The sequence below is a fragment of the Podarcis liolepis genome (genome assembly GCF_965112155.1).
Source record: "Podarcis liolepis genome assembly, chromosome: 13".
In the NCBI taxonomy this organism is placed as follows: domain Eukaryota; kingdom Metazoa; phylum Chordata; class Lepidosauria; order Squamata; family Lacertidae; genus Podarcis; species Podarcis liolepis.
The window spans coordinates 21,603,016-21,630,609 of NC_139573.1; the positions used below are offsets into that span (position 1 = coordinate 21,603,016).

The following is a 27,594-nucleotide window of genomic DNA, read 5'->3' on the forward strand; positions in this document are numbered from 1 at the left end:
ATTGGCTGAGGCTGGGCCAGTCAGCATCTCTTAGCCTCAGGGTGGGGAGCCTTTTCCACATTGAGTTCCTTTCTGAGCAACCTCCCAAGGGCCACATGCCAGCCATGGCGGGGCAAGAGGCAAAACTGGGCAGAGCAAGGGTCTGCCTTTGTACAGCAGGCTAGTTTATTCACACACTCAGACACACCTTTATCTATACTTAATGCAGGCAATCCTCCTGCTATTAGGGCTTCTAAGCCAGAGGTCAGCACCATGCCTTGTGGTCGCAAACTCCCTTAAAAATTTGCAATATCTATGATACTGGTTTAAATTAGTTTTAAGTAGCAATTCCCTCTCTGCCAGGAATCATGGGAAATGTAGTTCTGTGGTGTTGGTGGTGCAGAGCAGGGATCTCTAATGGAAAATTCTTAGCACACTCACCAAGCCACAGTTCCCATGGTTTTTTGGGGGAGGAAGCTGTGGCATAAAACCAAAATAAAAGATAATGTAGTATAGTTATACCCCTTACTGGGGTATTCAGAGATCTAAATATTTTGTTTTGGGACCACAGGAGCCAGCTGTGAGTATAGTGGAAGGAACTGCTCCACTATTTAGAATGTGCTCCAATACCCACCTCCTGTCCTCATTATTAAAACTAACCCCACTCTGTTAAGCTTCCCCTTCTTTAGAAATCAGAAAACATTTTATTTTATCACTGCATTTATAGCCCACCTTTTTCTGCAAGGAGCTCAAGGTGGTGCAAACACTTTCCTCACTCTCCCTTTTATTCTCACAACAACCCTCTCTAGAAGGTTAGGCAGAAAGACAATGACTGGCCCGATATCACTCAGTGGACTTCATGGCTGAGCAGGGATAGAAACCCTGGTCTCCCAGCTCCTAGTCCAGCACTCTGGCTTTTGGCTGTCAGCTATACAACATCTGCACCCTTTAAATTCACATTCTTTGCTCGAACTTTCAGAGTATATTTTGCTCCCCAATGCCCTTTTGCCACTCCCATCACCCTTCCCCCCCACCAAAAACAAAAAACCAAGGACAGTCCCTGCCCCCATCACTGATGTCAGTCTTCCTGCTCACAAGCTTGGCATGCTGTGCAGTTATTATTTAGCCAATTTCCAAAACAAGTGTCAATTATTCTAATTAAACTTGGGAGCCCCTGCGTCTGGTGCACAGAGTGAATTGTCGGGAGCGCTGGGGAGAGCTGTCTTGTACAGCTGTCAGGCACTGCAGGGACCCACCTGGTATTACAAGACAGCAGCGAAGAGATGCTTTCCGGTGATCAAACAGGGTCTCGCAGAACAAACGAGGCTGTTTAACATGCTGGTATGCGCGTGCGTCCAACTGACAGGGTTTTAAAAATCTCTCTCTTTACCTCATCATCTCTCGCTGTGCCTTTGGGGGCTTTTCAGCTGCTTTTCTTTGCGCAAGGAATAACAGGCAGCCACTGCCACTTTGCAAAAGGCGACCCAGATGATGTTTCTTCCTGCAACTGCCACGTGATCAAGGGGCTGGCCCTAAATATTGTACTGTTGTCCTCCTGAATGGCTGCACCCCCTTCATCGGTGTCCCGGAAAACAGTTACCTCCCTCCCCTCCACCAAGCTACTGTGAAGGTTGTGCAGTTTGGCTGGTCCTGAGCACATCAATTCACCCTTGTAAGAGCATATGTCTGAGTATAGTATAGCATCATGTAGATTAGACACAGACACACACAGTTGCCAGCCAGAACGTTTCAGTAATCCAAGGCAAAACAGGACTTCTTAAAACAAAGGGTGTTTATTTGCGGGGCTGGGAAACAGAACAAGAACACAACTAGAAACATTAGGAAACAAACACAAAAGCTTAGTAGGCTAACTTAGCTAGAAGAACTCTGACTTTGCTTGGGACGTGAGATGCTATGTCAGGGCAAGAGTCTTAAAAGTTGCAAGAATTCTTAAGAACGTTATCAGTTCCCCTTGGGAAGTGCACATTGACGTAATGGAGAAACAAGCCACCCTGCTTGTCCTTCTGTAATGTCCAGAAGTACTTGCCACCAACTCCACATGGATCATCCTCTCCATCGTGCTATGAGCCACTTACGGGCCTGGTCCACGCATTCCCAGCAGCTGTGGAAGCGAGGCATGGGAACTTTATAATGGAACGGCTGAGATTCAGGGGGCAAATACTGATGGATGTTGCAGCCAGGATAGGGTGGCATGCCACAGCAAGTGGGGGCCTGGGAGGAGTGCTGCAGTACTCAGTGAGAGAGTGAAAGCCTCTCTCCCTCCCCTCATCAGTCCCTAGTGCTGCTCCTGGCAAAACAAATCCAAGCACCTTCCCATGTTAGGTGAGCTTTGATCCTAAGCACAAGCATTTCATATTCATTTCAAAATGCACAAGGGCTTATGAACCAATCTCATAAAGGAGAAAGGAAGGCATTACCCACAAGAGCAGCCTTCCCAAAGGTGATGCCATCCAGATGTTTTGGGCTACATCTCCCATCAGCCACCGCCAGCATTATTAACCCTTTCTGTCCTGTAAGTCTCTGTAGCGGCATTTCAAGCTTCTGAAATGACGGTGGCTTCTAAAATCATTTTTATATTGGTGTGTTATTTCCTTCCAGACTTTATTCTTTTATGAATAAATATTATAGTTGCAGCATTGCAATATTTGCACTACTTATATTACAATATTTCAGGAGCAAGTAGACTAATACTGAATCCTTATTGGTCACCACTAAATCGGTGTTAAAGAAAGCAAAGCAATTTTGTGTGTGCGTGCACATGCGCATGCGCGCGCGCGCGCACACACACAATCGTCTCCAGTACAGTTCCCAAGGGTAGCATTGCTAATTGCACAAAATTAGATTTTCTGTGAATACGCATGTAGGATACGTGTTTGCACATGCATGCATACAGACACACTCGCAGATCTGGTAACACGGTCCTGATAACTGAGATCTCTTTTTCGCTAGGCATGCCGGAGACTGAATCTGGGACCTTCTGAGCACAAAGCACAAAGCCTGTGCTATGGGCTCAGAATGTTACATCACCTTAAATATCCAAGGGTGACTCATCAAGCCGTGAGCTATCAAGTCACATGAAGAAAGCATTATCCCCCACCAGCTTGTTGATCCCATTGTCTGTGGCTGCCCTGCATTTGCTGTAGCAAACAGGACTCTAAAAGCTGCAATCCCAGCCATACTTCCTTGGAAGAAAGTCCCTCTGACCTCACCGGAATTACTTCTGAGTAGACATGCATAGGATCAGCAAGCTGGGGAGGAGGATGGAAGAGGAGAACTCGGTGAGAGAAGCCCTGCACACTTGATATACACAGCAATGTATTTGAAGTTCCAAGGGGACTTTCCAAGGTGCATCATCTTTTCCTCTGCCACTGTGAGGATTAGAAACTTGTAATTATTTTTTTAAAGGAGCTGTTCTGAGAAATAGGGTGACTGCAAATCCCATGCTGTGGAACCCCACCCCTGCTGCTATGCAAATACACCCCCCCACACTTTTCAACCCTGCTGCGTTCCTGAGTTCAGCACTTGGAACACTGGACAGCTAACATCCGGAGGTCGTGGTGGCTGCAGCTGGAGTTGTGGCCTGTGGAGCCCGTGTAGCTGCTACTGCAGCTGTAGTTGCACCGCATATGGTTTGTTTGGAGACAGCTAAGCCAACTTGGTCATTATCTCGGTCAAAGACTGAGTAAAAGCGCCGGAGGAAAACGTCACCCAGGATCCAGAGTGGTCCGGTGGGCTTAGGAATGTCAAGACTCATGAAGCCGCTGAGGCAGACAGTCACTCCTCCTTGGGTTATCTGTGAAGATGGGAGGGAAATAGCACAGCTCAATGGGAGGCCGTCGCGGGAGGCTTACAGGCTTCTAGAGACTTTAGGCAATGCCACTATAGTCCTTTCCGCTGAGTAATTGTCAGTTTGAATATTTCCCCTTTCCCCCATTTTTCCATCTTAAATTCAATTCCCCACACCTCTGCATTATTTAAAGAAAGATCCTCATGAAAATTCATTAGTATTTAGTGGAAATTTCTCCCTATATTCATAGAATCGTAGAATAGTAGAGTTGGAAGGGACCCTGAGGATCATCTAGTCCAATGCCCTGCAATGTGCAGCTATTCTCATTTTTGCATGGAAATTTCCCCAACACACACATTTTTGCAAGCAATTTAGCTTATTGTAACACATTTTTTTGAATGTTATTTTCATGAACATGTGCATTTTTATGCTCACTTTCCCCAAATGTGGACATTTCTGTATGTAGTATTTGGATGGAGAATTGTGGATTTCGAAAGGCAGCTGTGTTTGGTCTACATATTGTTTCAAGAAGTGCAAAATAGGGAGTTGTGTATTAAAATGCTAACCAAATTCCTACCCCACCTATACTCCTGAACAAGGTGTGGGCTCACTCTCACTCAGGAGTTCTGAGGAACATAGGAAGCTGCCTTATACTGAGCCTGACCCATGGGTTCACTTGGCCAGTATTGTCCAGTCGGACTGACTGTCACTGCCTAGGGTCTAAGGCCCCATCTGCATTATACACTCATAGAATTGTAAAGTTTGATTGGATCCTAAGGATCATCTTAACCAACCCTCTGCTAAAGCCACCACCATTTCCTTAAAGGTCTTGTGTTGGTCTCTCTTACCTGGAGAACGTAGTCCTTTGGTGTCAGAGCGAAGGGCTTTCCACCAAGATGAAAAGTCACGTTTGGTAGCTCAGGAAGTTTACTGCAATCTATTGCATACTGTGGTGGGGAAAAGGAGAGTGCCATGAGGAAGGGAAGAGATTGGACAGCCATTCTTCTCTCAACACACCTCTTCTATGCTAGGGCATTTACCCCAAACTCCACTCACTCCCACCACCACGTTTTGCCAGAGGTTGAAGGTACTAGACTCCATGGCAGATGAGGAGCTGTCGCTGAAAATGGCATCCTTGGGATTGCATCTTCTCTCCTTAGCCAAATGCAGTGTGTTGCATCATCACAGGGCGACCTTCTCTGCCAATGGCAGTCAGTGATGTGGAGCAAAGGAGGGAACCCCACAGTTTGATGCTGTTCCTTGTCAAATCACCTCCCACAAACAAACAAGAAAGAACACTCAACAAACACCAGGCATAACCTGACCTCCATGCTAAGCTTTGTGCAAGCAAATCAGGATGAATGATCAAAAAAACAGGTGGTCAGGAAGAGCCCCAGGGTCGGGGAAGGAAGGCAGGTTTTGGCCTCACTGCAAAGCTGGCCTCTTAAGTGCAGGACTTTAAGGTGCAAATACTGTAATAAGATTTCCAATTCTTATGGAAGAAAGCAAAAGAATGTTGGGTATACCATTGGAATAGGAACAAAGTCTACTTCCCGCCTCTGCTGACTCTGGTCACTGAAAATGGTCCTGCATAAACTCACTCCTTCAGGTGCACAACCCTAGACTGAGTTCTGCTTCTTGGTCACATTAGAGTATGATGGGATATCACGCCGACAGATCGACAGCAGAGAGAATAAGCCAATGAAACCAGAACCAAGCAGTGGATTTGTTAATTTGGAAGGCTCTGCATGGAGGTTTTGTTGTTGTTGTTGTTTCGGATGGGTCATTAAAAGATCCAAGACACGTTGCCTCTTCCTTACCTGTCCTCCCATGATATGTTCAGCCCCAATGGCCTTCTGCAACTCTTTGATTTCATCACTAGGCCCTGTGATAAGAGAAGTGCCAGTGTCCACAATGCCTTGGCAACTGTCCTTGCACAACTTCGTTGAATTGTCCTTGTCAAACAGCCTCCACGGCCAACATTTTTCACTCTTGGATTGCTTCTCCACAGTTATCCTACACAGAGGGGAAATGAAAGTGGTTGGCAACCTTTATTCACGGTGTTTTAGAGGCCTGATGAGAGTTGAGAGGACACACCTGTGGCCAGACAACCAGAAGCTAGTGAGCAGGAGGACTCTGACCACCAAACTCATACACACCACTGAGAGAGCTTGGGATTGGCAGTTTAAAATCTAGTACTCACCAACAGCAGAAGGTGTGGATGAATCTGTGTCTGGGCTGTTCCTCTTTCTTCTTTACACACAAATTGAATAAATAAACCTCCGCACCAAGAAAACTAGCATATCAGGCAGGGAGTGTTGTTAGGGACATGAGCCCTTGGGTTTTGTTTTGTTTTTTTGCACTGAGCCCCCTGCATAAAAATTTCATGTGCTGTTTCTCTCTATACTGTTACATTTAAAGACCTTTTAGGTAAAGGTAAAGGGACCCCTGACCATTAAGTCCAGTCGTGGCCGACTCTGGGCTTGCAGCGCTCATCTCGCTTTATTGGCCGAGGGAGCCGGCGTACAGCTTCCGGATCATGTGGCCAGCATGAATAAGCTGCTTGTGGCGAACCAGAGCAGCACAAAGAAATGCCGTTTACCTTCCTGCCAGAGAGGTACCTATTTATCTACTTGCACTTTGACGTGCTTTCGAACTGCTAGGTTGGCAGGAGCAGGGACTGAGCAACGGGAGCTCACCCCGTCGCAGGGATTCGAACCACCGACCTTCTGATCGGCAAGTCCTAGGCTCTGTGGTTTAACCCACAGCGCCACCCGCGTCCCAAAGACCTTTTAACAGGCCTGGAAAATCCTAGGAGCTACTGTAGCTGATCTCACATAGCTATAGTTCCCAGCACTCTTAACAAACTACAGTTCCCAAGGTTCTTCATGTCCTGAGTCTGTTTTGGACCTAGCAGTGTCCTTGATGTCAGGTTTCCAACGGTTGACTTTTCCCTGAAGGTGATGCGTGGATTGATTGGAATTTTCCGCTTCCACTCAGCACATCTTTATTTTTATTTATTCATTGAAAACATTTAATTTCCCATCTTTCAGCTTTTTTGCCTCCAGGGCAACTTACAATAAAAAAAACCTCCACAACAATAACAGAAATAATATCCAAGAGAACACGCAAAGTACAAAAATAGCAGAAACCTCAGGAAACAGGAGCAGCAAGTAAAGTACTATATATATATATATATATATATATATCGGAAAGTTGGTTGAAAATGCAGCAGCACTGCCCTCTTGTGGTTAGTGCTGTTCTTGCAAAACAAACAACCTATTGAATATCTTAAAAAAAACACCGGGACCATCAGCAATGTTGGTAGCATATGGAACGCCAGCCCCGTGTTACACAAGTACTCAGAACTCATGGTTTATAACTGAGGCTCTGGAAATGGTTTTATACTGGTTGTTAGATTTCAATAATGCATAGCTGATTTCTTGCATTTTTGAAATTTAATTTTATATTTTATTGTAATACTATGCTTTTTTTTGCTGCCTTGGGAGGATGTTAAATCAGAACAGTGGCTTGCAAATTACACACACACACACACACACACACACACACAGATGTGGGGTGAACTCTTTTGCTAGATACTCATACTCTACTATAGTGAGAATACCAAATCTTTATATTGCTAGATTTCTAGTCCACCTTCCCTCCAGGTAGCTCAGGCAGTACGGATGATTCCCCTTCACACACACGTTACCACTGCAGCAACTCTGCAAGGCAGACTAGGCTGTGAGATAGTGACTGGCTGGTCCAAAGTCATCCAGTGAGCTTCATGACTAAAGTGGGGATTCGAACCCTGGTCACTGAGATCTTAGCCTGACATTCTAATGGCTGCACCATGGTGGCTTTGACCTTGTCAGGGGAAACCAAATAGGTCATGTACAACCGTTGAAGACATCCCCACGCGCTCTCTGATGAGAACAACACCATGCTAATGCAACTTGAAATGCAGTGGGCGGGGAAATGCCCTCATCGCATCGCAAGTCCCTAATGTGAACATATCCTTAATCAACAAGATGGCTCTGTAAAGTGGTTGTCTGGAAAAGCCAGAGTGCGATTCAGGTTTAAGGGTGAGATCCTATATCTGAATTACACCAGCCCAGCATCCTTAAGGCAGCCTTCCCCAATTGGTCCCTGCAAAAAGTTTAGGACTACAACTCCCATCAGCTCCAGCCAGCACTGGCTGATGGGAGTTGTAGTCTAGAACATCTGCCAGGCACCAGGTTGGCAAAGCCTGTGTATCTCCACTGGCAGAGATGAAGCCACACCAGCAGAACTCCCCAGATGGTCTGGCGGAAAACTCCACCAGGATAACTGCAACTTGGCATCACTGAGAGGAAAGGGCTGCTGTACCCAAGAGTCCAGAGGGTAGAGTGTTTCCTGCATTAGGCTTCACATTTATTCTTTAAACACAAACATTTCTCATAGATGGCAAATAGAGATATGTGGCCTTGCTGAGAACATCTTTTTCAGGTGGGGGGTATTGCAATCATGCTGAGTAATGGAAATGCAATTATATATTTACTGTTAGGACATTAATTTGGATGGATGCAAGCCTGAATTATCTTATCAAATTCCCAAGCAGCTAAATCTGCCATTTTAGACACTGATGCCACCGAGGAAGGCTGTAAGGTTGAAATATGTTTGACAATTATAACTATTATTCACTGATGACTTGAAGTGCTATTCTCTAGGTCTACACTCAAGTACCATCAGCAAAAGTGTTTTGTTCACTGCATATTCAGGATGTCAATATTTTTTAAAAATTAATGGTTTGTTGTTTGAATTTTTAAACACTGGTTGTTTTAAATAAAGCAGGAGTTGATTTCTGGTTTATTTGTCTTCTGGGATCCATATTGGCGGCAGCAGGCATGGCTTGAGGGGGGCAGTGTGTTTGTGTGGCTACAATCAAAATTGGGTAGAAAAAACCCCTCAACTTTGCCTTCGTGCAAGAATTTATATTCTGAGAGGACTTCTAGTTTATATATCTGGAATATATTTTCAAAAAATATTTTGTTTGTTTGTTTGTTTAGGAAATGTCTTTGCAGTTCAGCAACTCCAAGAATATCTCTGCCAAAAATAAATAACTCCAAATTCGGATTTGGTATACCATCGTGCTTATTAATTGCCATGTGCCAAAGACTGGAAACCTATATCTGGTGTTAACTATCTAACCTGGGCAACTTTAGAATACGTATACAGCATCTTTGGTGGGTTGGACAATATTAGGATCAAAATATTTGAAAATGCGGGAGACCCTTGAAACAATTAATTTGGTTAGAAAGAAATGGAATATAATGTCTAATAAAAATAAAATTGACCCACTTTCGCATGCTAAATTGACCTTGCGGGGAAACCCAATTATAAAATTGGACAGTTCAATAATGCACAGCAGAGGCTGGTCCATTGGGGCAAGAGTGGCACTTTACCCAGCAACCCCAGTCTGCCCTCACCCAGCCTTCACTTGCCAGTGCAGGGGGTGGCAGCATTGCCTGTCTGCTTCTTCCTTCTTAGTCTCAGTCTTGCCATGCAACAAAAGACTTTCTCATTCCAGCAAGTGTTCTGAGGTAGCGTTCAGTTCTATGACGGCTTTTAATTGTTTTGTTTTTATGTGCGCCATCTTGGAAATGTGAATGACTAAGTGGTACATAAATCTATCCCAGAAACAGATCAGGAAATAAATGGCGGCACTCACTTGTCCATCTTGATCTGCCAGTAAGCCTTGCGTGACACTGGGATGTAGTGGAGCTTCCCTTCATAGGCATCGTGGTTGATATCTCCGAAAACCACTTCGCCACCGTTGTTTTCATAGCCGCTGTCAGTGCTAGGAGAAGAATCAGAAGGGTCAAAAAGCGCTTCTTCTGAGGAGCAACAATGGGTATGTGTGTGGAGCAGGCAAGCAAGAGGAAAGGGGCAGGGGGGGGGACCCTCACACCTCTAAGTAGTTGAATAAACATTGGCATAAATATATAGATTGCCTCTGGGCAACTTAAGTCCACATTCATACCTTTAAAGCACTATGATACCACCTGAAACAGTCATGGCTTCCCCCAAGGAATTCTGGGAGCTGAGGATTGTTAGGAGACCCCTGTTCCCTTCCTGCAGCTACAGTTCTCAGAGTGGTTCAAAGGGAACACTTGGAATTGCAAACGGTCACTCAAATCCATGACATTCTTTTAATCTTGTTCCTTTGATAAGCTTCACCTGCCAATTTCTGCATGTTGAATTTCTGTTAAAGGGTACAGGAGCAGCTCAGGCCATCCCAGCCCCTGGTCAGTTGGCAACCCTGCCTCATGGATAATGGACTCTGATGAGCAATGGCCACTCCATGCTCCTCTAACATGTCACATCCATCACCGGGTGGGGGCTCAAAGGGACAGTTTGAATCTGAACAAACTGTGGCTTGAGCTTTAGTGCTGACTGAGAAAGATTTCTGAGAGGCTCTTGGCTGGCGAAATAGCTGTTTAAGATCTTGATCTTGAGGGTATGGGCAGACACTGCTTTGGGGCTAGGAATGATTGACCATGGCCTCTGGGTAGAGTGGCGTGATTCTTCATCACCTACTGAACCTGTATAGCTGTAAATACAGTACATAGGAAGCTGCCATACTGAGTCAGAGCAATGGCTAAACATGCTCAGTATTGTCTCTAGTAACCGGGAGCAGCTACCCAAAGTTTCAGACAAGAGCTCTGCCTGGAAATGCTAGCAATTGAACTTGGGACCTTTTGAGCTCTACAATTGTTCAACAGCAAGGACACAACCAAAACAATGTTATTTTCCAGTACTCTGTCACTAAAAAGAAGCAGACCCAGTAAAGCTGTCATGTTACATGAAACACCAGAGTGATGGAACCACCTGCCATTAGACGAGGAACAACCGAGAATGCACAGAAAATATCCGCATCATCCCACACATGTACCTATAACGTGTGACGGTATCCACCCAGAATATATACATGGCAGGACGTACTGAACTCCACCTGGCAATCAACATTCTCTTTAATTGTATTGTATACACAGAGGCATTTCAGAATCCTAAACCAGTCTTTGTGAGTCACTGAAAAGAAGAATGTTATGCCAACTGGAAAACTGACAGCCCAGATTCCTGCATAAAAAGATGTCACCCAGAGCTACCCTGCTGCAACAAGATGACTCATCGGCTCAAAGTACCTCTTAATAGCTTACTTAGGCCAGAGGTTGCCAACCTTTTTGGGCTAGTGGATGCATTTGGAATTCTGATAATTCAGAGCCAGTCACAAAATGGGTGCCATGGGGTGTGTCAAGTAAGACAAAATGGTGGCCACATTTAGAAGAGCAAAAAGGAGCAGGCATGTTCCCCACCCCCCATCAATGTGGAAAAGGCACCAACATTGGACACCACTGTGCTTGCTAAGAGAAGCTCTTTGTTCTTCTCTTCTATTGAGAATGGAGTGTGCCTAATCCTAACATCCAATGACATGTGAGCATATTTTTGAGGGCATGTTCAGTGTAGGAAAGATTGAGTCAATGCAAACAGCAGCTGAGAAGGAAAAGCAAATAGTTTCTCATGCATTGTAAATTTTTGCCCTTGCAGATGGTTTGGAAACTTCAGTTGGTCCAGAACAGGGCAGCAAGATTAATTGGGACTCGATGGTATGATCCTATTATGCCAGAGCTTCGTTAACAGCTACATTAGTCATGCCAATTAATTCCAATGAGTCTACTCTGATTGTGGCTAACATTGGATGCATCTCTAAAGGGATGCATTGGGACTTGGGAAGGGTAAGACTGAGATGAGAGAAAGGAGGAGGTAACATGAAGGATTCCTACTTGCAGAGGTGGAAGGAGAATACGTTCTTCTTAAGCAGCTTATTCTTCATCATGTTATCAAAGGGTGGGGTGATATTGTTGACTGAGATGCTGGGATACCCCAGCCCCATGATGCCATCAAACTTTGCAGCTACAAAAACCAAACCTGGCAGATCTGTAGCCTCGGCAAATGTCTGGTTCTGAATGCTCAAGTTGCCAATCTGAGGAGAGAGAAGGTAAGCATCATGTCTTCTGCTCCATCGACCAGATACTCACATATCTCTGAATTAGAAAAACCTGATACCCACTACAACGCTCAGTTTTGAAGGACCAAGGCTTTAGCATCCTCTTGCTGCATCTTTAAGCCTGGAGCTCTGTCCCTGAATCCCTGTGTGGTGTCACCTGTCTTTCTTCCTTCAGATCCAGTGCTTACTTTCTAGTAGAAGAGAAACTGGGATTCGGCTGTAGCTGGGTTGAGATGTAACAGAAGACAGTAGTTCCCCACTATGTGAATGAATCATGGCAAGCCATTGGGTTGTGTGCTCCCCCTCCTTCTCTTTCATGAACCAGAGGAAGAGATCAGAAATTATAATCTGGTAAACTATAGTGAAGGTAAGCCAGGATCAAACTGCAGTTTCAGATATTGGCATGTTCCGAAACATAGTTTAAGCAAACCACAGTTCCTCTCTCCAAATGCAGAAGAAACTATCTTGAAATATGCTCTGCTCTTAGGATTTGCTTAGGCAATATTGCAAAGTGCTACATTCATGTAATGATGCCATATATATATATATATATATATATATATATATATATATTGCCATGATGAATGTCTGAAAAATTTTAATTCAGGCTCATAGCCACTGCAAGATTTTTAGTTGATTAATCATGTAGCTTTGTAATCCATCAATATAATTTAAATAAGTTTGCCTATTTTGAAAACATCTCTCAAAGTGCCTTCTGGAGGATGTTGGAGTAGTAAGCCTTAGACAATTTACAGTTTAACAAACAGAAGCTGTCAGAGGTTACACTGGAAGGAAAGCCTATCTCACTTTTCTCATGCCTTCCAAAGGTAAACACAAACACTTCAGACTCATCCTCAGTAATGAATCAGCTAAAGCCCATTGGTCATGAGCAGCCCTCAGCGGGGCCGGCTTGGATGCCCAAGATGTCCTGGGCATAGTAGTAGTAGTAGTAGTAGTAGTAGTAATAATACTAATAATAATAATAATAATAATAATAATAATAATAATAATAATAATAATTTATTTCTACCCTGCCTATCTGGCTGGGTTTCCCCAGCCACTCTGGGCGGCTTTCAACAGAACATTAAAAACAGAACAAAACTTCAAACATTAAAAACTTCCCTAAACAGGGCTGCCTTCAGAAAGCCATGGCTCGGTGGTACAGCATCTGCATTGCATGCAGCTTTGATCCCTGGCATCTCCAGGTAGGCCTGAGATTATCTGAGATTAGCCCTAGAGAGCCACTATCAGTCAGCATAGATAATAATGAGCTAGGTGGGCCAGTGGTGTGACCAGGCGTGCCAACTCTTTAGGGCCGGGGAGTCTTTGTCCTCCTCAGTATCTGTTGGCAAGGGGCCAGGCCCCCTCAGTGTTGAGGGGGTGGAGGAAGCTGAGTTCAGTGCTGAGCGCAGCACAGGCTTCTCCTGAGCACGAGAGAGGAGGAGTCACTGGCCACTGAAGCCAGCCTGCGCTTGGCTCCACACTTCGTCTCCCCCTGATGATGTGACGTCATGCGTGCAGAGTGCATCACACACACATGGCGTCCCATATGTGCAACATGTGTTGGGCGCCCTCAACCTTGGGCGCAAGGTTGTGCCTCTGGGTCTGACTCAGCATAAGGCAGCTTCCCAAGTTCCCTTGCATTTACAGTGATGCATGTTTAGTAGGTAGTGAAGGGGTCTGGCAGCTGGCCACTCCACCGGGTAGGCCACAGACAACCAGTTCTTAAGCTTTTGTTTACATGTATGCGCAGCAAAGTCAAAATGCCTTCAGCCTCACTCAGAGATTTAGGGTGCAATCCCTGTACCAGAGTTATGGAAAGCTGAAGGGCTACAGGATTTGGCAGAAGCCCAGTTAAGCCCGTGGTACTTGAGAGGATTGCTGGCACACAAAAATGCACTCGCCACACAGAAGTTACACAGAGGTCTAAGTCATGGTGAACACTATGAAAACCTAGTTGGTTGTGTCAGCCTCACAGTTATTCAGGGGTAAAGGATAAAGGCTGTGTGGGTTTTTGTGGGTTTTTAAAAATGTCATTCACAATACTCAAAAGGCAAAAATAGACGCAGTGATTTACTGGGATCAGGGACCAGAATACAGAAACTGTCCCTGGCAAACAACAACAACAACAACAACACAACAGCTGGAACCTTCATATATGTATATAACATTTTAAAACATTAGTCTCTTCATCACTTTCACACCCAAAGGGCCATGGTCTCCACCATTTAATAAAAAGGAGTGCAAATTTCCCAGGCACAACTCCCTCTCTCTCTTAGAAGCTATCACAGAGGTGTGTGAATTTGTGGGCCGATAATGGTGATTCGGTGTGAAGGAAAAGACACCCTGCATGCTTGGGTGCTTTCCCCCATCCTCCATCCCCTCCCCATGATAACTTCCAGGGCTGACCTGGCACTGAAGTCACGTTCTGAAGGTAAATCGTACAGAAATCTTCCCTCCCCCATTGATTAAGCTTATCTTGCCTCTTGGAGAAGAACCCAGGCATCTGAGCCCCCTGTACTCACCCTCAGAACATCCTCGCTCAAGAATCCTTTGAGACTCCCGCTTCCATAGTGAATGGCAAATTTGGCTTTGTTGGCCTTGTGAGTCAAAGAGAAAAAGCCCCGGTAGTGACTGTGTACCCCTGAGGAGAGAGAAAGCAGCTGTCTGTGTGGTGGCAGGATAGGGGTTGGTTTCAACTCTAGCGCTTCTAGCTCCCAGGAACATTTTATTAAAAATATTGTTGTTATTAGCATCCTCCTCCTCATCATCAAAGCTTATGGTTTCCTTAGCAGCAGCTACCTTACAGGTGACACTGTCCTGTTACCATTCAACAATTGCTCGATCTTTTCTTGAGATCAAGAAGAGTATAAAGGCCTTCCTCCCTAAGGCTGCACAGCAAGGATGGGGAATCTCAGGCCAGCTAGCGATACTGGTGTAGCCTGTCAGTCTGTTATTCCCCAAGCCCCCATCTGACATCATCTGGTGTCAGGTGTGAGGTAAGCAAAGCCAGGGTTGCAAAGGAACGACAGGGAGCCTTAGAGTTATGCTGCTCTGGTGGTTCATCTGCAAGTGGGGTTGGGCACCTTTTAAAGTGGGCACCAAATGCCAAGCCTCACCGGAATCACTTCCACCCAGGAGCCGAATTCAACCTGTAGCTGCCAAGGTTCCTGCTGAAAGCCCAAATGCAAGTCCTGCTTTTGGCAGGAATCTTTGGCTTGAATTTGAGCTGGGGCTTACAAAGGGCGAGCCAGTGCAGCAGAAGTTTGAATTCAACCCAGGAGTGCCAAGGAAGATTAATGCACTCTTGATTCTTTCTTCGAAGCAGAATCGCTTGACATGGTATGATGTCAGGTGACTGGCAGCTGGCCGGCCCAGCCCTCTGGCCAAAAATTGCCAGTGGAGGGTGGGCCAGTGGCCACATCCACTTCCTCACTCCTGCTCTAGAACACTGGTAACGGCAACACTTTGAGGAGAGGGTGAAGCGTGGTCTAGCACCCACTTCACCCATAACCCTTACGATGGCCTGCCAGCAAGTTCTCTTGTCTCAGGTGGAACCAGCTTCTCAAGTCATCCACAACAGGGGGCTGGTTGGCATCTCTTAGGAGGCTAGATTTGGCCCCGGAACCTCATTACTATCCCTGACCCTAGTATTTTTCTGTTTGTTTATTTAGGGAACCGTCATTTGGTGCAAGACACTCAGGACAGTGTTTATTCCGGGCTGCTTCCAGAGTACTTCTTTCAATTTCCCATTGTTTCAGTCTTAAATTCGGTTCTATACATTTCTGCAGCCATTTGAAATGTTTAGAAAAACAAAACATCCACATGAAAATAATTCAGCATTTTAGTGCAAAGGTCTCCTAAATAACCACCTATTTGTACATGGTGTTGATTCATGTGCACATTTCTGTAAGCATTTTTCCAAACATAACACACCTGAATATGTTGTGTGTGTGTGTATACACACACATTTCCCCATCATATGTTTTTTTGTAAACACTGTTTGGTGGGAGATTTGCATCACAACATTTGGAGAAATGGAAATTTTGAAAGGATGGCTCTGTTTCAGTTCTCATATTGTTTCAGAAAGGGCAGATTTGACCAATTTGGCTTCAAATGCGAACTGAATCAGATTTCTCCCCCATCCCTCTTCCAGACTGATGCACTGAGCATGAATAAGCCATTACTCTTTTCCTGGAAGCGACAAGGAGAATTGTAACTGACTTTCCACACTACCACGGGTACAGTATTGTTTTCTGTCTGTTTATGCTGCTATGCTACATCCGCACCACTAGTGGGCATTGTGACAGAGCAGCTGTGCATGAATAAAGAGAAGATTCAGTTCGCCTGAGTGGTTTCAAACTATATAAATAGGTACTTATATCAATGATTAATTTAGCGCTGGAAGCTCATTTATGTAAGTGTGATTGTGCATTGCTACCCAAGAAATATATATTTAAAAGTTTGTTTTTGATCTGAAGTGCATATGGGAAGTGTTTAATTAGAAGGAAAATGTGTGTAATGACAGCTTTTCATTGTTTTAAAATTAGCGTTATAGTGTTACAGCACTGTAAAACTCTTCTGTTTGAGCAATATTTTCCCAATATTTTATATTTTTATGAAATGGATTGGAAGTGGGTAATTGGCAGGGGGGAGACATCTTGGCAAGACGACAACATGTTTTCTTTTGATAAAAATAGCATTGTAGATGCATTCACACATCACGGTGACCCTTGATTGCAAAGATCTCTTTGCTCCTTTGCTAGCAGAAGGGATAGCAAAACAAACCATAAATCCTAGTTTGAACAGAAAACAAAGCCAAGCATCAATGGTTTGCCACTGTTGCTCGTGTTACAGGAAGAGCAAAACAGGAGCCATCTCTGCATTCATAGGAAATCATGAACTATGGTTAGGAATAATTAATTATGGTTGGTGCTTGGGAACTGCAGCACAAGGGGCTGTATGGTTCATTGCACTGATTCTCATAAAATAAAAAACTAGTAATAGTAATCCATAGAAACAACTAGAGTACAGTGGTACCTTGGTTCTTGAACGGCTTAGTTGATGGACAAATCAGCTCCTGAACGCCGAAAACCCAGAAGTAAGTGTTCTGGTTTTCGAACGTTTTTCAGAAGCCAAACATCTGACACAGCTTCCGCTTGAGTGCAGGAAGCTCCTGCAGCCAATCGGAAGCTACGCCTTGGTTTTCAAATGGTTTCGGGAGTCAAACGGACTTCTGGAATGGATTAAGTTCCAATACCAAGGTTCCACTGTAGTGCTTAGATACACTTCTACCACCTCATTCCCCAAGAATGGACCTTTTCAGTGGTAGATCACCACTTGTGGAACTCTCTCCCCAGGGAGGCCTGCCTGGTGCCATCTTTACCTATTTTTAGGTGCCAATTCATTTGGAACCAGGGTTTTAGCTCTTAGTTTGAAGGGTTTCAGACAATTGTGGCCTTTACAGTGGGGTGGGATCTGTAAGACCCGATTTTTATATAGAATCATAGAGTTGGAAGGGACCAGGAAGGTCACCTAGCCCCTCTATGCAATGCAGGAATTTTTGCCCAACGTGGGGCTTGAAGCCATGAGCCTGAGATTTAAGAGTCTCATGCTCTACCGACTGAGCTACAAAGCAACAAGAATGTTGTATAGTTGTGTTTTCAGGTTTTTACCAGCTGTTTGTTATACTTGGTTTTAGTGTTTTGTTGCTCTTGTGGGTTTGCTTGGGGTCACTTTTGTGAGGAAAGCCAATAAGAATAAAAAACAAACTTACAGCATGCCAGGTGAAATAGGCAACATTTAGAGGAGGGCACCCACAAATTGGACGAACCAGTATCAAAGACAACATTGAAGCACTGTTCTGGGGTTCCAATGCAGATCTGTCCATAGTATTGTGCCTAGAGTAGAATGGGGAAGGAAGGGGTCAGCACAGAATTCCCCAAATGGCCTCTCATTTCCCAGGGCTGGTGCCAGGTTTGACAGGGGGCCTGTATAAGGTGCCATCAATCCTAGTTTCTGTCCATACCCTAGGGAAGGTGAGTAGGCACTACTGGGGATTGTTCCACTAGAGCAAATGGGACATTGCTCCCCCCCACAAGCTCAGCCTACCCCCACCATTTGGGGGGTCAGGGGGCACGGCCCATCAGCTTCCTCCCCCTCAGAAATCAGCAGAGAGGAGAATGAGGATAAAACTAGAATTAATTGGTGCCTGTCAGGGGCTTTGCCTCTGCCTCCTGTTGGGCTCCCTGCCTTCTGCCCTTCCTGTCCCAATGGGCACCATCTGCCACTTGTGGGTACTTACATCCATGTAGTTGTGCAGGCGTTGGCGGGCGACAGAACCTTCTTCCGAGGGTGACCCAGACCTGACTCTTCCTCGTCTTAACAAGTCAGCGATGGGGAGGCCTGAGCGGCCAAACCGGCTTCGGACTGAAGGGAACTTCTGCAGTGGGATCCTGCCAAGGAGAGGAAAATAAGCAGAGGAGAGTTATCAGGAGGAATGCATTATGAGGACCAGCCCTTTCGTTAGACCAGGGGTAGGCAACCTAAGGCCCGTGGGCCGGATGCGGCCTAATCGCCTTCTCAATCTGGCCCGCGGACAGTCCGGGAACCAACGTGTTTTTACAGGAGTAGAACGTGTCCTTTTATTTAAAATGCATCTCTGGGTTATTTGTGGGGCATAAGAATTCGTTCATATTTTTTTCCCCAAAATATAGTCCGGCCCACCACAAGGTCTGAGGGAACATTCATTTCTACCCCCAAAATATAGTTCAGCCCACCACATGGTCTGAGGGGTGGTGGACCGGCCCACAGCTGAAAAAGGTTGCTGACCCCTGTGTTAGACAGTGAAGTGGCTGCCTCAGGCAGCAGGTTTTAGGTGCAATGAAAGGGAAACCAAGTGTTTTGTTTACTACTATTATTTAAATATTGTATTGGTACTGCCAGGGCCCTCAGATTCGTGCTTGTGGGATTTTCAGGTGCCAGAATAACCCTACATTTCAAGCACTGTTCTGGCTTCCAGAGAAGAATCCTGGAAACTGTTAACGGTGTTGACCCTCCCAGACCTAGAATGCCCAGTGCCCTTAACAAACTACAGTTCCCAAGGTTCTCCATGACTCCATGATGTAAGAGTGGATTAAATGGATGGTGTGGATGTGACCTCAGTTCCACAAACTGAAGGCTTCGTTGCAGTGAAGTACAGGAACTAAGTGCTCAAATTACAGGGGGAGAGGGACCTTTCCCCCCTTACTGTTTTGTCTCAGACCCTAATTATTGCTTTTAGATGACTATGGGGGCTAAAATCTGAAGGACTTAGTTGAGGAGGGAGGCTTATAGATTTAATTATGGAACCATTTTCCTGCATAATGTTCCAGTATGCACTTGAATCACTTTTGCAAAATACCAACCATCTGGAGGCATCTGAGATTTGCACAAGTAAAGTGGATTAAAGCACTCTATTGCCCTAGTGCAACAAATCCATTTTGGTTTTGGTTTAGGAAAGTGATGTGAACATGTATTGAAACACGTGGAAAGGACAAATGAATAATGGGAAGACATATAAAAACCCTGCTAGTAAATCAAGACGAATGCAGGATGAATATTCAATGTTGTATAATTGCCTGGTGAAATCAGAACTACTCAAGCAAGTTTTGACATGGGATGCTTCCAGATTGTTGCTATGTTCTGGTGGGATTCAGTTACATACTGGCAAATTCTGAATGCCCAGTTATAGTTGATTGGGAGGTCTTGCACAACAAACTCGCTCCCCCAAAATATCAAACTTTTTGCCATAATGAAAGTGATAGGGAAATGTGGGAAATTACAGTCAAATATAACTAGCAGTCATAGGGCTAGTTAATGCATGAAGGGGTTAAGACCACAGAATTGCCAGATTCAGCTGCTAGGTCATCCCCCTCACATGGTAAAAGAGCAAACAATGTGAACTCTCTGAGATATGACATGCCTGAGCTTGCTTGCTACAAGCCCAGACCGCATGCTTAGAGCTATTTCACTATATTTTGTACCCCAAGATTCCTGCCTGTGTTCACTTGCTGCTGCATGGATAGATGCATGAACCTGACCTTTGGAATGTTGTAGGTAAAGCATTTTAAAACTTACTAAGGTGTGTGGTCTGATCAATTCTAAGTGGGGTAGAAATGTGGAAGCTCTGGTAGTGGACTTAACGGGATACTAAAAGGTTTAACACTGTAAATCCCCACGCTACAGTGTTGCTTGCTTTTGTGCCTTTTTAAACACTGCCGGGGGCTTTCTCTTGCTGGAGAGTATGTTTAGCCCTGAGCTTTGGATCTGGGGATCTGGCCAAGTATTTCATGAATTACCCTACACTGGTGATCTATAACTATTCCCCCCTCGCCCCGCCCCCACAGGAAAAGTGTGGGACAACAATTGCTTTGATGCAATGTCAATTAACCTCACCATAAACAAATGGTAATGAATCATCATTAATCAGCCAATGTCATCTGCAAGCAAATCAGGATGAATGCTCAATAAACAGGTGGCCTGGAAATGCCCTATGTCTAACCACCATGCAAGCTTTGTGCTGGCAAATCTGGATGAATGCTGAATATAAATGCTGAATGTAAAGGTCACTGGGAGGAGCTGAGGCTGATGGGAATTTTAGTCCAGCAACATTTGGAGAGCCACACAGATCCATCTGTCCTCCCCACCCCCCATTTCCTGTGGTAGGTAGTTGGTGGTGAAGGTAATTGGCCAAACAAACAAAAACCATAGCTGTCAACTTTTCCCTTTTCTTGCGAGGAATCCTATTCGGAATAAGGGAATTTCCCTTTAAAAAGGGAAACATTGACAGCTATGACAAAAACAGACTTCAGACACTAGCTATGGGGCCCAGGTCTAGGATGCCTGGGTTATTTGGGAAAGGAATGGAATTAATTATTTGGGAAAGGAGGGGGGTGTTCACAATTTTTGTGCAAACTTGTGTCATGGGCCTGTGCTCTAAGTCCTTTAAGAACATACAACAGCCCTGTTGGACTCCAGCTACCATCAGCCCCAGCCAGCATGGGCAAGGAGGGCTGCCCATACCACACATCTCAAACACTCTTACACTATTTTACAGCTTCCTCCAAATAATTCTGGGAAGTGTAGTTTGTTAAGGGTGTAGAGAGTGGTTAGGAGACCCCCTCGCAGAGCTACGACTCCCAACACCCTTAACAGTTTCCGATATTATTGGGGGGAGGGGGAGCCATGACTGTTCAAGTGGCGTAAGAATGCTTTAAGTGAACGATGTGGCATATGGCCTGGTCCAGCAACACTGGGAGGGTCACAAGTTCTGCATTCCTGCATTTAAGAATGGTCCTGGGTTATTTTAGAAGGGAGAGGGTGTCTATGGGGTGACAGCAGTACTGAGCCAGAAACTGGTAGGGCACGTAAAATGGCCCCCTTTTTTCCTAGCCACACTAGTGCAAATAAAAATAAAATATAATAATAATAATAATAATAATAATAATAATAATAATAATAATAATAATAATAAACAACCCCTGCTCTTCCAAAAGCACGCAGAGCAAAATGTAGTACTGTAGAATCCTATTTCTGTGACTGGCAGAAGTTGGCGAAAATTTTGCTGGCTCATTATCAACCTCAATAAAGTTCTATTTTACACACACACACACACACACACACACAGTATATATGTGTCTTCAAAAATACCAGAAGACAAATAAAGAGGTGGCAGATCTCTGCATTCAGGACAGGGCAGGTAAGAGTCATGCAGAGCATAACGCCCACCAAGTTCTTCCGGGATAATCCCATTTTCTTGCCAGGGAAAACTCCCCACCCACGGGGTTCCAGGCAGTCATCTGAGCCCTATGCAAAAGAGGGAGCTGATCCCTCCCCTGTGGTTATGGAAGAGGCAGGGAAGCACATCTTCTCCAGGGGCTGCCTCCTGCCAGCTCCGATTCCAACCCCAGGTGAAGGGCTGGCCTCACCACCCCAGCGCACATGTCCTGCCCTGCCTGTTGATGAGCAGCGCAGCATATCTGTAATTATCTCCCTTGCCCATCCCTCCTACCTACGGCTGGGTGATGGCCAAGTATCGGTGTCATAATTACAGGGGCCTCCTTAACGAGGGCTGCTCTCAGGTGTTTTGTTTTGCTCTTTGGCTAATGTATTCCTTCATGGGCTGGGAGGCGGAAGGATGTTGGCTCAGCAGAACGGAGCGCGGAGCGCTGAGGCCGAGCACCTTGCGCAGACAGGAAGTGCGTGCTAGGTAAAGGTTTGGTGTGACATTATGTGACTCCCACTGTCAAACTGATAACCTGAAACTCCCCACTCAGAAAACAATGTGCTTGTGCCTCGGTTTTGGTAAGAGGGGTGCCAACTTTTCTGTTTGTAGTATAACCCGCCTCTGTTGCTCCTGCGCCTTTGACAGCGTGGTGCAGTGGTTAGAGTGGTGGACTTAGGACCACCTGCATGACCAGGGTTCTTATTCCCAGTCAGCCATGAAGCTCCCAGGGTCACCTTAGTCTTGGTCAGCCTAACCCACCTTGCAAGGCTGTTGTGAGGACAAAATGGGTGGGGCAGAGCAGAATGATGCGTGTCACCTTGAGCTCCTTGAAGGAAAGGTGGGATTTAAAATTTCAGTTTGACAGGCAGACGCTAGCAATCAATAACATTTACCTCTGTACCCAGAAAAAGCTTCAGTGGCTGGTTTCCACACATCAACCTACTGTTAAAGGCAAAGGAGCATGTCACTTGGCAACCTCACTCAGACTGGCAACGCTAGGGGATCCTCCAGTGACCTATTTATTTGGCATGCTCCCTGGTTTGTTTGCACAATGCTTATGAGGGGGTTTAAGACTGCCTCCTGTTTTTATTGAGCATTCATTCTAATTTGTTTACAGGGCGGTTATATGGCAATCAGCATTCATTCTGCAGAGCCTTTAATCTACTTCTTATGTGCCTGAATCCCTCCAGCAAAATACCGGCAGTCTGGAGGCACCCTTAGAAAACCAACATCATGGGAAGTCCTGCACTAATCCAGTCCTCTCCTGGACTGGACCCTCCACTATCCCTGAGGTCTTGCTAGGAGAGTGACCCATTTTCTTGGCGCAGCATCTATATTTTTAAAGCAGCTGTCCGACAGACACAATTTCAAAAGGCAGAGTTTTCCCAGGGATAGAGCTGGAGCATGTGGAAAGCTTCTCCTGTTGAACTTTTGCCTGTAATTCAGCACAGCAGTCTTCAGGAGGGGGAAAAGGGTGTGGGAACTTTGTTTTCAGCATAACTTTGCCTGCCGCTATCATTTAATCCAAACCTTTATTCCTGAGAATCCTGGAGTTCTAAGCCTGGCTCTTAATGCTGCTGCTGCATTTCACAAGGTCTTCCTTCTTTCACAAAACAACCTGCCTTCTTTCTCCCTCATCACCTCTCAGGGGCCCATCGGCCTCTGCTTCAACCCGCTGGTTTGCAATCCCAAGAGATTTCTGATCTTCCATTCTAACCACTAGTCCCTTCTCCCTTCCCAGTCTGTAGTGGAAAACCATAGTGAGTCGCTCTTCTCTTACACAAGAACATAGGATTCTGACTGATATTAAGCCAGGCCATTGGTCCATCTAGCTGGATACTGACTGGCAGAGGCTCTCTAGGCTGGGGACTAGGGATGCCAACTTGAATAAAATATTTGGGATGTGTGTGCCAGATAAACCCTGCCTCCAATCCTAGCAACAGAGGTACCTAGTGCTGGTGAAGGTTTATTCCCCTACCCACTTTTTATCCCCCAAACAGCTCTGTGCGGGTGACTGTTAATTGGTCCTTGGCTACTCTGAATTATTAAAGCCAAAAGGGGACTTGAACCCAACTCTTCCAAAACCCCAAATTTCTATGCACCTTGTTGCCTCCTCCCCCTCCCTCCCGCCTAAAATCAGCGAGGGTTGGCTGCAAAATTGTGCATTTGCCTGCTTGGGCATATTTTTTTAGGACCCACCTTATTTCTACAACAGTAATTTGTCTTAAATTGCTTTTAAATATTGTTTTGATTGTTGTAACCTGCCCTAGGACCTTGGGGTAAAGGGCGAATTAACAACAGCAGCAGCCTATGCTGGCTGTTTAGCTGTGATAATCAACATTCATTCATTCATTTATTCAACAACAGCAACAACATTGGGTGTGGAGCTTTACCCTCCAAGTCATCTGAATTAGGTGCTCCTAGTTTAAGCAACTGGGAACTGCTTCCTCACTTGTTGTAACAGAACTCCATAAACCTGCCCAGTTGGCACTCTCTCTCTCTCTCCACTCCAATCGCAAGGAACAATGTCAGAGGTTTTGCCGAATCCCAGCTCTCTTGCCATCGAACTTTTTATAAGTTTGTTTACAGGGCTTCAAAGTCCAAACATGGAAAAGAAGGAAAGGTAGCAATGCCCATCAACTCTGGTATCAAATATTTTATTGTGGGGGCTGAAGGGACCTAAGCCTCCAGGAGCTGGTGCCTATGCTGAGGATATTCCCAGACCTAACTGGAGGTGCCAGGAATTGAACCTGGAACATCCCCATGCAAGAAGAAGAAGAGCTGTAGCTCTGTGGTACGGCACCTGCTTTGCATGCAGAAGGTCCCAGGTTCAATTCCTGGCATCTCCAGGCCATCCTGGGAGAGGTGCTCTGAAATTCCGGAGAGGGGCTGCCAGGCAGTGAACACAATACTGAGCCGGGTGGACCAATGGTCTGACCCTGGGTTCGTCCACACTTCCACTAGTGCTGTGCCTAGAAAGTGCAGGTCTGAGCAGCTTTCCTCCTGCCCTATTCCTTTCCAAGGGAGAGCCCACTCTTTAGTGATAGATCAGAACAAATGGCAATCCAGGGGAAACCCAAATTGCCATTTGCTCCGATTGCACCCTAAAGATTCCCCTGGGGGGAAGCAGTGGGAAAAGAATAAATGCGGATAAGCCCTCCGTATACCACAGCTCCCTATGTTCTACTAAAACTGAGCTGTCTCTTTGCCTTCCACTAGACTGTACGCCTCTTTCAGGAAACTCAAGCTACCCATTCCACCAGCTGATGCTTCAAATTAAGCTGTGTTGTCCCGTTATCTCCTGGAGGTCTAGCATCCCTGACCCACTCAAAACTGTCGCTCCACATAGGAATCCTAGCTACTGGAATACCCCACTAACCTCTCCCACCATGGAGCTTAAGAAACATCTTGCTTTCTCTCACCTCATCAGCCCTTGAGCCCCAACCGCCAGCAGCAGCAGCATGACACAGAACCGGCCTCCCATCTTCAGCTGGTCCTTTTGCAACCTCCAGCAGTGTTTCCTTCTGTCTTGGAGGCACCCGGTTTACTTGTCTCAGGGGTGGACTAGATGTATATCTGGACCGGCTGGGTAGCAGCACGGTGAGTGCCTCGCCCATTGGTCTCAGGAATGCTAGCTGTAGATCCTGATTGGTTAAGAAGGCAGTTATTTCCTGCAATTATTGGGGTTCGTGGTTCCAATAGGTTCATCCTGCAATTATTCCATGCACTCATGGAGACAAATTGTTCTGACTGGCTAAGAGCACCTGGGATGAGGGTTTCACCTGAAGGAGGAGGAATGTTGGATTTCTAGGGTTCAGAATCTGATTCGCTGTGTGGGAGAAGTCACCTCCTGGGTAGTTTGTGGGCTTCCATTGATGATTGGCTGGCATCCCCAGTGGTTCAGCTCTTCATAAGGTAGAGCAACAAAACAGCCCCCAAAGACATCAAACAGGCAGGGCAGTTGTGGGCATCTTCCTTGTGGTTCTCATTAATTACATACCCCATCATTTGGTCTCAGGGGGGCAGAGCTTGGAAATTCCCCTTTTCCCCCTTGGTCATGGATTTGGAAAACCTTTTTTAAGAACACACATCAGCCCCAACATTCCCCTCTGATTTGCCTCAGACTGAGGAGAAGCAGCCAAAAGGTGTCCAAGGGTGTTCAGGGGAAAGCACCTGAGCTCAGGTTGAAGTGTCACGACCTGCCCTTAAAGACAAACCAGAAATTATGGTGTGATTCATAAGAGCAGTCCTGAAAAAGCAGAATTGATCAGGTTGGAATGAAAGGATTGCAGTGCAGACCTTACCTGCCAACTTAATGGAGCAGCGCTGTGACAGCTGCACTTGCTGCCATAGCACTGCTTTGCTAAGTAGGCCAGAACCAGGACTGCCTCAGAAGTAATGGCTTTTTCATTGGATGAACAGGCAGCTGTCTGAATCTTTTTTTAAAAAAATCTCCACAGGCCAGAAGAGGTTCTAGCCACATGGCAACTTTCCTCTGCCAATGTCTCTGAAACCTCACCTGAATGGCCACCCTCGCCCTTCCCCATGTTTTCTCCCTCTAAACCAGAGCTTTCCAAACTTTTCATGTTGGTGACACACTTTTTAGACATGCATCATTTTGTGACACAGTAATTCAGCTTTACTAGCAAACCGGAGGGTAAACTAATTCCTTTCCAGCCCCGGGAGAAGCGCAGGGTGTTCGCACGACACACCTACACACTACAGACGACACACTAATGTGTCACGACACACAATTTGGAAAGCTCTGCTCTGAACCATTTATAAAACTCAGCACTGTAGCCTCAGACAACAAAGTCCATCCATGAATTTACTGAGTCATGCTCAGGGTGTGACAGCAGCAGATCTTCTGGTGGCAGAGCTTAGGGTGCCATTAAAGAGCAACACACTGTCAATTATTTAGTTTATCACTGTTTTTACCTTTGGAATTTTCTACCTCAGATGCCAAATCGGGTCATGCCATCTCTGCCCAAGCAACTTATTGTCTCTCAGCTTTCATTTCCCTTGTATGTAAAATGGGAATAATAGCTCGCTCTCTCTCTCTCTCTCTCTCTCTCTCTCTCTCTCTCTCTCTCTCTCACACACACACACACACACACACACACACACACAACTGTGTTCATGAGTTAGGAAATGTTTTCCCTCAGGTTTTATTTTGCACCAAAGCTCACCATCACTGAGTCCCAAAGGTGTGTTTTCATGTTGGTTCATGGAAATAACAATGCCTCTAAGCATGTGCAGAAAGACATTTGCTATGTAACATTTTTATCAATAGTAATGAAAGCCTGCTCCCATGAGCCATGTGGAACTTTGAGGTAGGCTTTATTAGCTCTGGCATCACATTAAGCCCTGGTTATCTCCCCTTGAAGCACTGAAATAAGCCTGGCAATAAAACCAAATCGATAATGAAGATAGTGTTGTCTTTTAGCCACAAGAGACAGCAGTTCTGCGGCTCATTTGAGGATGGATTTCACCAAGCAGCGTCATTCTCCCGAAAAGTCAAGCAGGTTGTGCATGTTTGAGGAAGGAACATTCGGATTGTGTTTCTCTGACTTGTATTTTATGAGTGGAATTCTTCCTAAAATGGATAACCTTCCTGTTATAATCCCCTGCACCAGAAAACTACACTTTCCGATAGCTATTTATACTGAAACGCATAAGGCAGTCATTTGCTTAAGTTTTACTTGATGTGGGCAGAGCTGAGATGGCAGCTGAATATGGGAAACAGCACAGCTTCTGATCTGCCAACCACACATTCTGGAAGTTGGCTTGGATTTTGGCACCGGATTCCAACCGGGTTATTATAAATCAAAATAACAGCATGCACATAGATGACAGCGGGGAAATTAGGTGGTGGAGGGAGAACGATCACACACAAACTGGTTTCCGCGATTTCATCAGGCACTGCCCACCAGAACCACCCCTACCATGAGCCATGGCTCAGGTGGTGGATTGGGAGAGACAGCAAATAATGCA

General features: G+C 45.5%; 1 protein-coding gene across 1 annotated transcript; it reads right to left on the minus strand.

The window, feature by feature from the left end:
• Positions 1-1,759: 1,759 nt before the first annotated feature.
• On the minus strand, positions 1,760-25,172 carry LOC310691819 (cathepsin D-like). Its single transcript, XM_083471982.1, has 9 exons — positions 25,023-25,172; positions 18,139-18,289; positions 17,611-17,734; positions 14,360-14,478; positions 11,611-11,810; positions 9,498-9,626; positions 5,608-5,803; positions 4,636-4,734; positions 1,760-3,793 (listed from the first exon to the last, which is right to left on the minus strand). Exons 1-9 carry the CDS (start codon positions 25,082-25,084, stop codon positions 3,539-3,541), a joined length of 1,335 nt encoding a protein of 444 aa, XP_083328108.1. The 5' UTR covers positions 25,085-25,172; the 3' UTR covers positions 1,760-3,538.
• Between the last annotated feature and the right edge of the window lie 2,422 nt (positions 25,173-27,594).

Bases quoted from the DNA above. Each gene is read 5' to 3' on its own strand.
- LOC310691819 (XM_083471982.1), bottom strand. From the start codon at position 25,084: ATGGGAGGCCGGTTCTGTGTCATGCTGCTGCTGCTGGCGGTTGGGGCT. The intron at 18,290-25,022 runs GTGAGAGAAAGC...TCTCCTTGGCAG, and splicing joins GGGGCTCAAGGGCTGATGAG to GATCCCACTGCAGAAGTTCC. The intron at 4,735-5,607 runs GTAAGGAAGAGG...TCCCCACCACAG, and splicing joins AACATATCATGGGAGGACAG to TATGCAATAGATTGCAGTAA.